Consider the following 18,160-nt stretch of genomic DNA (forward strand, 5'->3'; position numbering starts at 1 on the left):
TATTAGATGAGAAAAAAATATTCTGAGTGAAAGAAAAACAGTTCATTTTTGAAGATTCACGTTTAAAAGCATTAAGGGTGAAATGTCATTAGGTTTGTATTTTATTTTAAAACACTTCAATAAAAATAGATGACGCAAAAATGTTAAAGGTTAACAATTGTTCAATCTAAGTGATGGAGAAGTGGTTATTTACGTTATTTTGTGGTACTGTTTTAGTCTGTTTGGGATGCTATAATGAAGCCTGGGAGCTGGCTTACACCTGTAATCCCAGCATTTTGGGAGGCCAAGGCAGGAGTATCGCTTGCGCTCAGGAGTTTGAGATCAGCCTGGGCAACATAGCAAAACCTTGTCACTACTAAAAATTTAAAAATTAGCCAGGTGTGGTGGCATGTGCCTCTAGTCCCAGTCCCACTACTCGGGAGGCTGAGGCAGGAGGATTCCTTGAGCCTGGGAGATTGAGGCTGCAAGATGAGCCATGATGTATACTGCATTCTCACTGAGACAACAGAGTAAGACTCTGTCTCAAAAAAAATAGTCTAGATGGCTTATAAACAACGAAATTTATTTCTTACAGTTTTGGAGGCTGGGAAGTTCAGAATCAAGACACTGGTAGATTCGGTTTGGGGAGGACCTGCTTCTCGATTCATCGATGGCCATCTTTTCACATGGAGGAGGGGCCAAGGAAGCTCCGAGGGCCCCTTTCATGAGAGCACTAATCCCCCTCATGAGGGCTTCACTCTCATGAGCTAAGCACTTCCCAAATTCCCTACCTCAAAATACCATCACACTGTGCATTAGGATTGATTTAATGACATGAAGTTTGGGGACACACACGTACATTCAGTCTATAGAGGTATGTTTGACTATTTTCATGCAAAAAAGGTTTTTAGAAGCCATAGAAAAGGAAACAAATATTTTCAAAAAGTCGCTGTGCTCATGGAGCTTACCTTCTAATGAGAGGACAGAACTCACAGTGGTTCCTTAAAGGCATTCTCTTCTCGTCAGTCTATTCTATAAAATCCAACTTGCCATCTCATCAGCACAATTTTCACCCTGATAGAGTAAAAATTTGTAAAGCAACCCTTGCCTGCTCTGACATTTTCCATTTTCGATCTTATACCATATCATGCCTCATAATGTCAAAAACCCTCAAAACTTCAGTTTGAGTAAAATTTTGAAAATCACCTTTCTTAATTAGATCCAAATTCACAAAACTGAAGATTTTTCTCAGGTCAGACACAAATGTACATTGCTGTATCATACTCGAGCACAGTGTTTTGTTTTATGTTTCATTGCTAAGGCATCCATTTTAAGGAACTGGGGGTGGGCTGGTGTTTATCCTGGGTAGAATTAGATGACTGTTGAAGTCCCTTCAAAATGTGAGATTCCAGGAGATTCTAGAATTAGGTTAGTAATTATAATAATACCCATAATTGAGCACTTTACCACGTGCCAAGTATTGTGCTATTTGGGAAAGTATGCATTTATTCCAATTTTTGGAACCTATCTTATAGACTGCCTATATCACATTCTTTGAAATGGCTTCGCCTTTTTGCTTTTGCCAAAAATTATTCTGAGTTACATCTGGTAAACAAGGTGGGTATACAAGTTTAACAATAGGTATTGTCTAGAATGAGGCTGTTAAAACACGATGACAGTATGACCCTTCCCTAGTGGTTGGTCCTGCATGAATAGTGATTGTGCCTGTCTTCTGCAGTGTTTTCCAAAGTGGATTCTATAAACACTGCAAGAGATATAGCTCTTCTTGTGCAGAAAATCCTATGCATTGTAGAAAGTTTAGTGTCCCTGGCCCATAAAGGCCAGTAGTGCTCCAAAAACACTGTGACAACCCCAGAAGCCCCTCTACATTTCCCAAGGCTCCCAAGGAGGGCCACTATATTAAATTCCATGTGGAAAGGGATCATGCTGTATTGTATATCTCTGCATTCCAGAGCTGGGCACAGTAAATGGCACAAATTTAACACTCCAAGTTTGTTCAGTAATGCGAATTATTGTTTCACAAACTGTCTTCACAATTTAATTGCCTTCACAATTACAAAAGAAAATCTCTAAGAATGCTTCCAACATTGAAATTATTAGGTTAAGGGAAAAGCCTTGCATGATATTTGCTGTATTTCTTCTATTCAAAAAAATGTGTTTTCAAGTTTTAACATTTCTGAAATCAGCCTTTCTGACATGTGATGTCAAAAAAGAATCTTGCCAGTCACTACCTACAGGAGTAAGTTGTGATGCAATTGTGGAACTCAGACTAGCAGTGTATAAGAATATGTTTATACCATCATCACCACAAGTGAATTTTGTATCCTAGAAGTACCACAGGTGCTTAAAATTTAATCTACACTAGTATCTCTGATTTTTGCTTAAAATACCTTTTAAAATATTACATTTTGATGCAGCATTAAAATTAAAAAGTTACTATAGATGCAGAAATTATGTCATAAACCACCATAGCAAATCTCATGGAACAGACTCTAGGGTTTTCTCCTTTTTCTTTTTTTGTTTGAGATGGTGTCTCACTCTGTTGCCAGGCTGGAGTGCAGTGGCGCCATCTTGGCTCACTACAACCTCAGCCTCTTGGGTTCAAGCGATTCTCCTGCCTCAGCCTCCCGAGTAGCTGGGACTACAGGTGTAAGCCACCATGCCTGGCCTTGACTCTAGGATTTTTGTATATTTTTAAATATTTTTAATAGAGATAGGGTTTCCCCATGTTGACCAGGATGTTCTCCATCTCTTGACCTTGTGATCCACCTGTCTCAGCCTTCGAAGTGCTAGGATTACAGGCGTGAGCCACCGTACCTGGCCGACTCTAGGGTTTTCTTTCCTTTTTTTTTTATTTGGAGATGGAGTTTCACTCTTGTGGCCTAGGATGGAGTGCAAAGGCACAATCTTGGCCCACTGCAACCTCCGCCTCCTGGTTCTAGCAATTCTTCTGCCTTAGTCTCCAGAGTAGTTGGGATTACAGGTGCCTGCCAGCATGCCAGGCTAATTTTTTGGGGTATTTTTAGTAGAGATAGGGTTTCTCCATGCTGGTCAGGCTGGTCTGGAACTCCTGACCTCAGGTGATCTGCCCGCCTCGGCCTCTCAAAGTGCTGGGATTACAGGTGTGAGCCACTGCACCCGGCCTTGACTCTAGAATTTTCAAAGCTATGGAGAGCTGGTGTCACCAGTTTATGTAATCATTCAGGTACTGAACAGCTCTGACAGAAGCCTTCCACTAATTTTCAGGAGAAGCTGTTTAACTTTCAGGGCTAGGAATTAAGTTAAGGAAAATATGAAATGATGAGTTTAACCAAAGAAGACAATGAAAATAAACTCTACTATTTTTCATTATGCCCCAGAAATATATTACCAGCCGAAAGAGGACAAAAGATTCAACTTCGAGTCAGAGTTACTAAAAAACAGTCTGTCATCATGATGACACATCTGATGTCAAATAGCCAAAAGTGACTTGGAAGAATCTTCAGACTGTGAATAAAAAAGCTTAGACTCAAATTTTGTTATAGGAAAGTCTGTGTAACATAGATGATTGTTTGGTTTTAAAAATTATGTTTTTTAACCTGAAAATCTCTTACTGATTTTGACTCTTATAATTTGTGGTATCAAAATGGAAATTTCAACTATAATACTCATCATTTTCACTTGATGCTCTCTTTGAGAGATCCATCTTCTCTGACTTGTACTGTCCCTAAATGTTGATACGAGCAAATCTATAGCTTATTCTCAGATATTTCTTTTGACCTCCATACTACATGTAGGTACATTCAGCTGCCTATTGGACACTTCTTCTTAGAAGGGTCCACAAGCATCTCAGATTCAACATTGTATGAAACTGAATTAATCTTATTGCCTACTCCAATCAACACCCCAACATATCTGCTCCATCTCCTGTCTTCCATCTCAATGGATGGTGTAACTACTTGGTCCCCATCTGGATACTTGTGAATTATTGCTGACTCTCTCACTCTCTTTTTTAATCCCCCAATCACCAAGTTGTGTTAGTTCTACAACTAATCACAGTCTTTTATTCTTTATGCCCATGATCACTACAATAATTCAGAACTTGATTATGTCTCACCTGGATTACCACAAATTGGTTGATGATGTTCCTAGATGCTACCTCCAACTTCAATCTCTTTTTCCATACTGCTGGTAAAATGATCTTTTGAAATCACTATTATGATCATGTCATTCTCTAATTTGCTACTTAAAAATCATAAATTGTTCTCTTTTGTCACTAATATAAATCAAAATTCTTTGACATTACATAATGTTAGCAAGCTGCATAATTAGCCCTCCCTTATTTCTTCTTCAACCTCATCTCTTGACTGTTCTCAAATAATACTGCCTACATTTTAACCACAAGGAACTCATTGGGTTCCCCCCAAGTAAGCCATGCTCTGGTTTATGTCCATGTATTTGCACATTTCCTCCACTGGTAACACCTCTCCTCTATCATCTTAGCTGGCTGAGACTCAGCCCAGGCATCATTGCCTTTGTAAAGCCTTTCCCATCCCTGACCAAGTTTGCATAAGCCCACCCTTTCTCTTTGGTTCTGTGGCCCTTGCTGCTTCTCTCTGTCTCCGATGATGTTTATTTGTCTATCTCCCTCAACATAGTCTCGAAGACAAGTCCTCCCATGCTTAGAAGAGTGCCTAATGTCCAGTAAGCAATTTGCTGAATGATTAAATGACTTAATAAATGGATGAATGTTTTGAGAGGAAGCTGGTTTACCCCTGTTGTCCTAAAGCAATTATTAACAGCATCCTCTTTTTTTCTTACAAGACTCTCATTTGGTTAGTAAGTTAGATTGTTACCCTGCTCACATGTATTTTGGAAATGAGTAGTTTAAAAAAATAATACACCCTGTTCTGGATATCTTCCATTTGTCATTGGAAAGCATGGGCAGAAGATGAGAAGGAAGGAGGAGCATGAGGTTAGGGTATCTGTTGTTCTGGTTCCCCCTCTGAGGGACTGCCAACAAGTGAGGTGCCCCACTAAATGCTATGTCTCTTAAAGGCCATAGTCACTGTTGGGCCATGCTCTCTTTAGGGCTCTCTATCTGCTTCCACAACAGGTAATGATAAACATTGGTTTTAGTTTAGGTTCCCTAGGAAACAGAGCCTGAAACAGAGATTTGCGCAGGTTTCCTGGGGACGGCTCTCAGGATCAACACCCGTGAGTTGAATCGTGATGTGTTACTACAAGATCCTCAACTGACCCCATGGAGAGTTTGGGAGTTATGGCCCTTTTTATTTACTTTTGGTTTGAGATGGAGTTTCATTCTTGTTACGCAGGCTGGAGTGCAATGGTGTGATCTTGGCTTATTGCAACCTCTACCTCCTGGGGTCAAGCAATTTTCCTGCCTCAGCCCCCCAAGTGGTTGGGATTACAGGCATGTGCCACTATGCCCGGGTAATTTTGCATTTTTAGTAGAGATGGGGTTTCTCCATATTGGTCAGGCTGGTTTCTGACTCTCAACCTCAGGTGATCCACCCACCTTGGCCTCCCAAAGTGCTGGGATAAGCCACCATGCACAGCCCTTTTTTTTTTTTTTTTTGATGAAGTCTTGCTCTGTCACTCAGGCTGGAGTACAGTGGCACGATCTCAGCTCACTGCAATCTCTGCCTCCTGGGTTCAAGCGATTCTCCTACCTCAGCCTCCTGAGTAGCTGGGACTACAGGCATGCACCACCATTCCCGTCTAATTGTTTTGTATTTTTAGTAGAGATAGGGTTTCACCATGTTGGACAGGCTGGTCTCAAACTCCTGACCTCAAATGATCTGCCTGCCTTGTCATTCCAAAGTGTTGGGATTACAGGCGTGAGTCACCACACCTGGCCATGGCCCTTATTTTTGTCCCACATTGAGACAAGGGCTAGACTTTGTACCCCACATCAGCCAGTCATTAGATGTAGCTATCCTGAGGAGAAGGGTAATCTGGGCTGGGCAGCTGCCTCTGGCATAGCTGTGGAAGGATCTCAGCTCTGATCCATCAATAGCTAGCATTCCATGTAGTTGGGGGAATGAGTACTTCAGATCTACGATAGGCAGAATCTGGGCAGCACACTATAGTATCTGATACGGTTTAGCTGTGTCCCGACCCAAATCTCATCTTGAATTGTAGTTCCCATAATCCCATGTGTCACGGGAGGGACCTGGTGGGAGGTAATTGAATCATGAGGGCAGTTCCCTTCATGCTGTTCTTGTGATAGTGAGTGAGTTCTCACAAGATCTGATGGTTTTATAAGCATCTGGCATTTTCTTTGCTGGCACTCATTCTTCTTCTTGCCACTCTGTGAAGAAGGATGTGTTTACTTCCCTTTCTGCCATGACTGCAAATTTCCTGAGCCATGCTGAATTGTGAGTTGATTAAATCTCTTTCCTTTATAAATTACCCAGTCTTGGGCAGTTCTTTATAGCAGTGTGAGAACAGACTGATACAGCATCCACTACATCATTGTCTCCTCTTGACCCTTAAGACCTAGGGTTGGTTGTGTCCTGTTATTTCTAGTACCAAGTATTCTACATTGTCTCTTATTTCCCTCCATCTACTTCTCAACCTGGGAAATAGTCTTTTTACGACATTCTGTTCAAATTACCTAATTTGAACCACCTATTTCTAGTCCCAAACTCTAATAATCCATGCAATTAATGGCCCAGTCTGAATTGTTCATGGGAACACCTAATTTTCACATTATTGTTCATATAACAAAAATCTCAAATAGAAACAGAATAACCTATGTTTCCTATTTTAGTAAATAGCACCACCACATCCCCACTCCAGTTACTTGAGCCAAAATCTTATCATTGTTTTTGACTTCTTCTTTCCTTTATCCTTAAAAACTTCAGATTCTACCTCTGCAATCTCTCTTCATTTGACATTTTTTCTCCATCTCTTTACACCATTCTTGCTTAGATCATCCTATCTCTTGCTCATATTATTGCACCTGTTTCCAAACAAGTATTGATCCTTCCAAATACTTTCAACTCATTCTACAAGGCCAGTATTACCCGATATCAAAGCCAGACAAAGACACATTAAAAAAAGAAAACTATGGGCCAATGTCCTTGATGAATATTGATGCAAAAATCCTCAACAAAATACTAGTAAATTGAATTCAACAACACATTAAGAAGAGAATTCATCATCACCAGTGGGATTTATCCCAGAAATGGAAGGACTATGATTCAACATACAGCAAATCAATCAGTGTGATACATCATATCAACAGAATAGAGGACAAAACCATACGATCCTTTCAATTGATGCTGAAAAAGCATTTGATAAAATTTAACATTCCTTCACAAGAAAAACCTTCAGGGAAGTGGGTATACAAGAAACGTATTTCAACATAGTAAAAGCCATGTATGACAGATCCACAGCTAGTATCATACTAAGTGGGGAAAAAAACTGAAAGCCTTTTCCCTAAGGTTGGGAACATGACAAAGATGCCCACTTTTACTACTGTTATTCAACATAGTACTAGAAGCCCTGGCTAGAGCAAACGGAAAAGAGAAATAAATAAAGGGCATCCAAACTGGAAAGGAAGAAGTCAAATTATCCTTGTTTGCAGGTGATATGATCTTATATTTGGAATAACCTAAAGACTCCACCAAAGAACTATTAGAACTGATAAACATGTTGAGTAAGTTGCTGGATTCAAAATAAGCCTACAAACATCACTAGTGGCCAGGCGTGGTGTCTCACACCTGTAATCCCAGCACTTTGGGAAGCTGAGGTGGGTGGATCACAAGGTCAGCAGATTGAGACCATCCTGACCAACATGGTAAAACCCGTCTTTACTAAAAATACAAAAATTAGCTGGGTGTGGTGGCACATGCCTGTAATCCCAGTTACTTGGGAGGCTGAGGCAGGAGAATCGCTTGGAGGTAGGGGTTCGGTGAGCTGAGATCGCGCCACTTCACTCCAGCCTGTTGACACATCAAGACTACATCTCAAAAAAACAAAATACAAAACAACAATAACAACAACAACAACAACAAACAATGTGAAAAAGAAACCAAGAAAGTAATCCTATTTACAATAGCTACAAATAAAATGAAATATCTAGGAATTACCAAAAGACATGAAAAATCTCTACAATACTACAAAACATTAATGGAAGAAATTGAAGAGGATATAAAAAGGAAAGATAGTCCATGTTCATGGATTGGAAGAATCAATACTATCAAAATATCCATACTACCCAAAGCAATCTACAGATTCAATGCAATCCCTATCAAAGTACCAATGACATTCTTCACAAAACTAGAAAAATTTACATGAAACCACAAAAGAGCCAGAATAGCCAAAGCTGTCCCAAGCAAAGAGAATAAAACTGGAGGAATCACATTACCTGATTTCAAATTATACCACAAAGCTATAGTAACCAAAACAGCATGGTACTGGTAAAGAAAACAAACAAACAAAAAAACAGACAAATAGACCAACAGAACAGAGAACCCATAAATAAATTGCACATCTACAACTCTCTGATCTTTGACAAATCTGACCCAAAAAAAGCAATAGGGAAAGGATTTTCTATTCAATAAATGATGGTGGGATAACTGGTTAGCCATATGCAGAAGACTGAAACTGGACCCCTTCCTTATACCACCACAAAAACTAACTCAAGATGGATTAAAGACTTAAATATAAAACCAAAAACTATAAAAACTCTGGAAGAAAACCTAGGCAATACCATTCAGGACATAGGCATGGGGACAGATTTTATGACAAAGATGCCAAAAGCAACCACAACAAAAGCACAAATTGATAAACGGGATCTAATTAACTAAAGAGCTCCTGCACAGCAAAAGAAACTATCAACAAAATAAACAGACAACCTGCAGAATAGGAGAACATTTTTGCAAACTACGTATCCAACAAAGGATGCATCTGTAAGGAACTTAAAACAAATTTATAAGAAAAAAACCAACCCAATTAAAAAGTGGGCAAAAGGCCAGGCGTGGTGGCTCACGCCTGTAATCCCAACACTTTGGGAGGCCGAGGCGGGTGGATCACGAGGTCAAGAGATCGAGACCATCCTGGTCAACATGGTGAAACCCCGTCTCTACTAAAAATACAAAAACTTAGCTGGGCATCGTGGCGCGTGCCTGTAATCCCAGCTACTCGGGAGGCTGAGGCAGGAGAATTGCCTGAACCCAGGAGGTGGAGGTTGCGGTGAGCTGAGACCGCGCCATTGCACTCCAGCCTGGGTAACAAGAGTGAAACTCCGTCTCAAAAAAAAAAAAAAAAAAAAGTGAGCAAAGGACATGAACAGACACTTTTCAAAAGACAACATATATGCAGCCAATGATCTTTTTTTTTTTTTGAGACAGAGTTTCACTCTTGTTCCCCAAGCTGGAGTGCAATGGCGCGATCTCGGCTCACCGCAACCTCTGCCTCCTGGGTTCAGGCAATTCTCCTGCCTCAGCCTCCCGAGTAGCTGGGATTACAGGCACGCGCCACTATGCCCAGCTAATTTTTTGTATTTTTAGTAGAGACGGGCTTTCACCATGTGGACCAGGATGGTCTCGATCTGTTGACCTCGTGATCCACCCGCCTCGGCCTCCCAAAGTGCTGGGATTACAGGCGTTAGCCACCGCGCCCGGTCTGCAGCCAATGATCATATGAAAAAAAGGTCAACATCACTGATCACATGAAAAAATGGTCAACATCATCGATTACGAGAAATGCAAATTAAAATCACAGCAAGATACCATTTCATATCAGTCAGAATAGTGATTATTTAAAAATCAAGAAACAACAGATGCCGGCAAGGCTGCAGAGAAATAGGAACACTTTTACACTGTTTGTGGGAATGTAAATTAGTTCAACCATTGTGGAAGGCAGTATGGCAATTCTTCAAAGACCTAGAATTAGATACCATTTGACTCAGCAATCTCATTACTGAGTACATACCCAAAGGAATATAAATCATTCTATTACAAAGAAACATGCATGCATATGTTAATTGCAGCACTATTCACAATAGCAAAGACATGGAATCAACCCAAATGTCCATCAATAATAGACTAGATAAAGAAAGTGTGATACATATATACCATGGAATACTATGCAGCCATTAAAAAGAATGAGGACCATGTCCTTTGCAGGGACATGGATGGAGCTGGAGGCCATTATCCTTAGCAAACTAATGCAGCAACAGAAAATACCACATGTTCTCATTTGTAAGTGGCAGCTAAGTGATAAGAGCACATGGACACATAGAGGGGAACAACACACACTGGGTACTGTTGGAGGGTAGAAGGTGGAAGGAGGGAGGGGATCAGGAAAAATAACTAATGGGTACTAGGCTTAATACCTGGGTGATGAAAATCTGTAAAACAAACTCCCATGATACAAGTTTACCTATGTAACAAACCTACACATGTACCCCTGAACTTAAAAGTTAAAAAACAAGCAAACAAAAAAACCCAGATGAATCGATAAAGAAAGTGGTACATATACACAATGAAGTACTATTCAGCCACAGAAAAGAATGAGATCTTGTCACTTACAACAACAGGGATGGAATTGGACTTCATTATGTTAAGTTAAATAAGCCAGGAAAACAAGAACACATGTTCTTACTCATTTGTGGGAACTAAAAATTAAAACAGTTGAACTCATGAAGATGGAAAGTAGAAGGATGGATACTAGAATCTGGGAAGGGTAGTGTGGGGTAGCAGGGAAGTGGGGATAGTTAATGGATACAAAAAATAGAAAGAATGAATAAGAACTAGCATTTGACAGTAGAACAGAGCAAATATAGCCAGTAATAATTTACTGTACATTAAAAATAACTAAAGAGTATAATTGGAGTGTTTGGAACACAAGGACAAATGCAAGCTTGAGGTGACAGCTACCCCATTTATTATGCATTGAGTATTATGCATTGGATGCCTATACTAGAATATCTCATGTACCCCATACATAGGTACACCTACTATGTACTCACAAAAATAAAAAATAAGTGAAATAAATAAAAATTTTTAAATGTTTGGTAAATGAATACATTGATGCTGTACAATCCTCTACTTCTCAAATTGGGGCACTACTGGGAGTATATGGTAGTATGATAGGAACATAACAAACAAGATACATTATTTGGGGCATGAGTTTTATCTAATAAAGTAAAATCCATTACTTTTATATTGAAACAAAAATGGATACATAATGAAATGGATTGAAAAACTGTAATTTATATACCAAAGCACAAGCTATCAAAAATATTTTCCACTTACTTTGAGCTCTTCAGACTCAACCCCAGAACCTATAGGGTTCCACTTTCCCTCTTTTGTTGTCATGGATAATCAATAGAAAAAAACTCAGAAATATCACACCATGTTACATTTTTTATCCTGTTTTATAAACATAAAATAGCATATATTTTATGTGAATAATTATACTAACAGAACTTCATATACAGCATTTGTGAACAAAAAATGTTTTTTATTTGCATGATTCAAAATGTTATCTATTTCAGTAAAAGCAAAAAAATTCATAACCAACTAAGACCCTATATATCTGCATATGTACTTGTACTGTATATACATTATTACAAAGGGAAATGAATGGACAAATACAACCCACTGTTAACACTGGTTGCCTCATGGGATTGGGTAGTTTGGTAGAGGGTGGGGGTGAAACAACTGGCTTTGCCTTTACATCTTCATATTATATTTGTCACAACAAGCATGTATTACTAATAAATTTGGAGGAAAAAATTAAAAATTTGTATTTTAGTAAGCAAAAATGTAGTCTATGTTGATTTTGCTACAGTTATATGCAAATTCTAAAAATCAGACTTAATATTCCAATTCTACATACTGATATTTCATCACTGATTTTTTTCAAGAGAAAACCTCAGAAAGTGAAAGATTAGTGTAACTTTTCTTTTTTAAATTGTAAATTTTTCTGAGTATGCTTTTTCAAATTTAAAGAGGCTTAATGAACAATTATAAATTATGATTCTTAATTACAACTGAGCAACTCCTGTCATTTAAGCTTTTTGGTGTGAATTTCAAAAACAGCTATGCACTTTTGGGGAGAGGACTTAAAGAAGTGACTGGGGTTTATCTAGTTTCAAAGGCTAGAAGTGGGCAATTAAAAATAGTGATATCGCAGTTTAATTTCACAACTACTTAATAATGCAAGCTTTTATGTTGGCATAGTAGGCATGCGTAACAGCTGACAAGACAGCATTGTTTGCCTTTGACTTTACAGTGCAAAATAAGGGCTATCTTTTGTGTCAGAGGATATGCATTTTTAAGCAGATGTCACAGATATTAGAAATATAACAACAACAGTAATCCAGGCTCTGGAGGCAAAGTCAGGGTGGGAAATAGTCCATGCCCCTTTTTAAGTGAAGCTCACCCACGCTCATAGCATTTAAAAGAACACAGCACATCTTCATGAACATTAGCCAGGATTTAGAGCTCTTTGGGGCAAATGAATTTCTGGCCATACCAGGAACAATAATAGCAATTATACATTCTAAAATGGCCTAACTTCAGACACTTTATTTCATTGTCCTTATAAATCAGAGACCTCCATCTAATCTCTGGTCTTGAGGACCAACTGTGAACCTCTTGAGATTCTTGGCAAACAAGTAAAAAATTAACTGAAGCAGTGATTTAATAGTAAGGAAGAGGAGAAGTTTAAGCTCCCTTTATCACAGCATTCTGTTTTATTTTTATCAGAGCTTTTATCCTTATCTGGTATTATCTTAGTGATGGTCTGTCTTTCCCCACTAGAATAGAAGCTCTCTGATGTCAGGGATCTGATCTGTCTTATTCAGCCCAGTGGGCCTCTAAAAATCCTAGGCACACAGTAAGCACTCCTCAAGAGTGGCTGACAGACCTATCTAACAAGTACAAGGACAGAGGTAGGAGATGGTTGCTTTGAGAGGTCACATGAGCACACTCTTAGAGATCACTGTGGTGGTTTCATTTAACCACCCAACAAACATTTATGGAGAATCCTCTGTGAAGCAAACAAAAATATTTTATCCCCAAATATATGTCTTTGACATATTTTGAAATAGTTGTCACAGGACCAGCAAACAGAGGTGGTCTTGCAAAGCCGTGTTTTAAGGGGAAATTTTGCTTCTGTAGAGAATCTCCATCAATGCAGCCAGACCCCACCTTTCCAGTCATTTCCTGGATCTGGAAGAGATCGAGTCTGACACCTTTTTTTTGAGACGGAGTTTCACTCTTGTTACCCAGGCTGGAGTGCAATGGCGCGATCTCGGCTCACCACAACCTCCACCTCTTGGGTTCAGGCAATTCTCCTGCCTCAGCCTCCCGAGTAGCTGGGATTACAGGCACGCGCCACCATGCCCAGCTAACGTTTTGTAGTTTTAGTAGAGACGGGGTTTCACCATGTGGACCAGGATGGTCTCGATCTCTTGACCTCGTGATCCACCGGCCTCGGCTTCCCAAAGTGCTGGGATTACAGGCATGAGCCACAGCGCCCAGCCGAGTCTGATACCTTTAAATGACTGAAAAGAAACATTTGCCATCTATTCTCTCTGAGGGAGGCTGCATCCACACACAAGGCTGACTTTGCTAGTCAAGCCTCTTCTGTACTCCCTCTCATAACTGTCTTGTCAATGAACATGAATTATAAACATAACTTGGTTTTGGCCATGCCCTGAGTCCCCATTCTTTCTGTAACCTCAAGATGATATATCAGCTTCTGTAACTTTTTGGGATGATGGGTCTTCATACTGAAGGTTCCTGTGTATAAATGTTAAATAAATGTATAAAATGGCTTTTCTCCTATTAATCAATTGTCTCATGTTAGTGATTTTCAGCAAGCTTTCAGGAGGTCAAGAGCCTATGGCCCCCACCCTAGGCATAATATAGCAATGAACAAACTGATATAGATACTGCCTTCATTAAGCTTATAATCTAGTGGGAAGATAGACATTTAAAAAAATCATACAACTGGCTGGGCATGGTGGCTCATACCTGTAATCCCAGCACTTTGGGAGGCCAAGGTGGTTGGATCATGAGGTCAGGAGTTCAAAATCAGCCTGGCCAAGATGGTGAAACCCTGTCTCTACTAAAAATACAAAAATTAGCTGGGCGTGGTGGCAGGCACCTGTAATCCCAGCTACTTGGGAGGTTGAGGCAGAGAACTGCTTGAACACGGGAGGCGGAGGTTCCGGTGAACCAAGATCGCCCCACTGTACTCCAGACTAGAGAACAGAGCAAGACTTCATCTCAAAAAAAAAAAAAATGTTATACAGCTCACTATATAATTACAATCTATGGCAAGTGTGATGAAGGAAAAATATAGGGTAATACAATCAGTTGTAAAAAGGGTACCATATAATAGCTGTACGACTCTTCAAATGTGCTAAAAAAAAAAAAAAAAAAAAACCACTGAACATTCCAAAAGGGTGAATTTTACGGTATGCAAATGATATCTCAATAAAGCTATTATAGAAAAAAGGTATCATAGTGAGACCAGGCACAGTGGCTCGCACCTATAATCCCAGCACTTTGGGAGGCCGAGGCAGGTGGATCACCTGAGGGCACAAGTTCAAGAACAGCCTGGCCAACATGGCAAAACCGTGTCTCTACTAAAAATACAAAAATTAGCTTGGTAAGGTGGTGGGAGCCTGTCATCTGAGCTACTCAGAAGGCTGAGGCAGGAGAATCACTTGAACCCAGGAGGGAGGTTGCAGTGAGTTGAGATCACTCCACTCCACTCCAGCTTGGGTGACAAGAGTAAAACTCTGTCTCAAAACCAATAATAATAATAATAATAATAATAATAATAATAATAATAACACCTCCTTCTAGGATTGTTCTTAAGTTCAAACAAGTTAGTATTTTCAAAGCACTGATAACACTTCCTGCTACCCAAAAGAGGTGGGTATTACTTTTGAGTCAGGGAGTGCTATGGACTGAATGCTTGTGCCCTCGCTACCAAAACCCATATGTTGAAATCCTAACCCAACGTAACAGTATTAGCAAGTGAGGTTTTTGGGAGATAATTAGCTCATGAAGGTAGAGTCGTCATGAATGAGATCAATACCCTTATAAAAAGACACACAAAAGCTTGCTGGGTGTTTTGTTTTGTTTTTTCCTCTCTCTCTCTCTGCCATGTGAAGAAACAAAGAAGGTTGTCTGCAAACCAGGAAGAAGGACCTCACCAGACACCACAACTGCCAGCACCTTGACCTTTGAATTCCAGCCTCCAGAGCTGTAAAAAATAGACTTCTATTGTTTAAGCCACCCAGTGTATGGCATTCTGTTACAGAAGCCTGAACTAAGACAGGGACAAAACAGATAGAAAATTGAGAGAACACTCAATGGGGGCAAAGTCAGAAACTTATTGAGCTCTATTCCTTGCCACCTGGCTCTATTAAAAAATGTGATGGCATTATGCCTTGATTTATTTTCTTCTGAAGAAAGCTCTTTTGTTGCAGAAATTGACTATGCCATGAATATATCTGAAACAACTATAAAATGAAATAAGAGAAACGGGCCTATACATTCAATATGTTTTCTCACTAAGAACACAAAGCAAATTTCCTACTTTACTCTTTCAAAAAGGTTTTAACAGCTTCATCGAAATATGATTAATATACCATAAAATTCACATTTTTAAAGTATATAATTAAATGGTGTTTACTATACACAGAGTTGTGCAGCAATCATCACCACTGTATGATTCTAGAACATGTTCATTGTCCCCTAAAGAAACTTCATATCCATTAGAAGCCACTTCTAGTCTCCACTCCTCCCAGCCCCTGGCAATCACTAATCTACTTCCTTTCTCTATGAATTTCTCTGTTCCTACCTTTGCTTTTGGAAAGATAGGCAGAGATGAACTGTGCTGTCTTTGGGGTTGCCAAAGTTTACTCTCAGATTCCACAGGGAAAATAAATGATTTCTGATCAATTACAGTTGGAAGTAACCTAAGTAAAAAGAAATAGGATTTAAAATCAAATTTGCTACCTTAAAAGCTTCTCAAATTGTAATTTTAAAACAATGCTTCCTAATTAAGCTTATATTTTATAGGAAATATTCTATTGGTAATTACAATAAATTAGACCAATCTTTATCATTTTTGCCACTGTAAAACTGCAGTTGTTTTATTAAGCACAAGAATTTCCAAGTCTGATAAAGACCATAATAGCATGAACAAAAAGCTCTATTTCTGGCTGAGTTTATATGATTAACAACTGACAGAATTATTGCACTATAAAACATTTCTAGTAAGAGAAAATATAAACTGTTGTATTTTGTTTAATAAAATCAAATTACGGGATAGCCAATGTTAAATATGTACAAAATGATGATCCCTAAGTGGCTAATACTTATATTCTTTAAATCTCTGCTATTTTATATAGATTTTAAAATGTAAACATCAAAAGTGTTTAAACATTTTCCTCATTAAGCAGTGGATAGTTCCATGGGAGGGCAATGTAAAAAAAAATTGTTAAGAATGAGTATTTGTGTGCCATGTTATGTCTTAAAATTTTTAATTTGAAAGCAAGTTCCAGATCACTAAAATGATCAACATAATTAGGACCAACAAAACTCACCCACCAATAACTCAATATCTCGATTCTATTGTCATAGCAACTTTTGCAAAATTATCATTAAAAAGCAACTTATGGAATTCCAGTTTAACTCCAACATGTAATAACCTTCGAAATCGTCATTCCTAGTGTCACAACAAGGAAAAAGCTGAATGAAACAAAAGTAACTCTTCTTATATCCATCAGAGAACTGAGATCACAGGGTAAACTGCTGCTTTGAAAACTGGAGAGAGTCTTATTATAAAGCATCACGGCTTGCAGGGAGCAGAAGCTTGAGAGCAGAAGTCAGCTGTCGGAACCTGCACTGTCAAGAAAGCTTAAGCTCTAACTGACATATTTCTTGAGGCTCAGTGTGGACTAGCTTGAGAGTTAAAAATTCTTGGGAGCAGAGAGAAGAATCTTAGAGGGTCCCACACTTTTGTAAGTTTTACCTCCAAGAGCCACAGTACGTTCTCACTGTGAAGATCAGAGAATCCACCCCTGCTTCCAGCAGGGGGAGAAGGAAATAGCCATTTTGGAATATTCCTAGAGAGTTCTGTTCTTCCTTCTGCTCCCAAGGAAAACCATCTTACCAAAGCCTTATCTGAAGTGGAGAAGGGCAATTAGACAACTCCAGCCCATTCTAGTCTTTCTATCTCACTTAAGGGGAGGAAATGCTGTGAAAAACTAGTCAAGGTAACAGCCCAGGTCAAAGACTCAACAAAAGACTGAATCCTCATTATAGGAGCATAGAATGCTTCCTCCCACCTGCATCTTACCACCACATTTACAGAGCCCCTGAATAACAGGAAATTACAGATGAAAGACTGCAGCGGGGAGGGGTCGCAAAAAAGAAAGAAAAAAAAAGAAGAAGAAAGACTGCAAAGTTCAGATTCTTTTTAAGAAGGGGCTTCTAGGGAAACCCAAAGACAAAAGGGAAGACAAAAGGTGTGATAAAGCAAAGATACTTGAGGAAACCCTCAGATACCAACAGTTAATAGCAAACAGTAAACACAGTGTAACTCCTAGTCAGATAAGCATAAACCTTCACACTGAAGGCCTATTTATCTTAAATGCTATTATCTAATGATGTAATTATGGAATCTAGACTTCAATAAAAAATTATGTGGCACATGCCTGTAATCCCAACACTTTGGGAGGCTGAGGTGGGTGCATCACGAGGACAAGAGACTGAGACCATCCTGGCCCACATGGTGAAACCTCGTTTCTACTAAAAATACAAAAATTAGCTGGGTGTGGTGGCACACACCTGTAGTCCCAGCTACTTAGGAGGCTGAGGCAGGAGAATCGCTTGAACTCAGGAGGCAGAGGTGGCAATGAGCCGAGATTGCGCCACACTGTACTCTAGCCCCTGGCAACAGAGCAAGACTCCATCTCAAAAAAAAAAAAAAAAGAATTATGAGGCATGCTAAAAGGTAAAAAAAAAAAAAAAAGTCTGAAGTACAAAGCAAATATCAGAACCAAATTCAGCTATGCTAGACATTTCAGAATTATCAGACCAGAAATTTAAAATAACTCTGATTAATAGGTTAATGGCACTAATTAAAAAAAGTGAACAACATGCAAGACAAA

At 39.2% G+C, this 18,160-nt stretch overlaps 1 protein-coding gene across 3 annotated transcripts in view; it reads right to left on the bottom strand.

Annotated features, from left to right (window-relative positions):
* IQCH (IQ motif containing H) overlaps positions 1-18,160 on the bottom strand; it is a 267,605-nt gene that overhangs the window by 221,726 nt on the left and 27,719 nt on the right. The window contains exon 4 of one of the 3 annotated variants that reach the window (XM_074392752.1): positions 15,844-15,961. The exons of the other annotated variants lie outside the window; for them this stretch is intronic. Coding sequence (XP_074248853.1) covers positions 15,844-15,961 — 118 coding nt within the window. The remainder of the gene's footprint in view (positions 1-15,843; positions 15,962-18,160) is intronic. 3 annotated transcript variants of the gene reach the window in all.

Source organism: Saimiri boliviensis, chromosome 2, assembly GCF_048565385.1.
Source record: "Saimiri boliviensis isolate mSaiBol1 chromosome 2, mSaiBol1.pri, whole genome shotgun sequence".
Lineage (NCBI taxonomy): Eukaryota > Metazoa > Chordata > Mammalia > Primates > Cebidae > Saimiri > Saimiri boliviensis.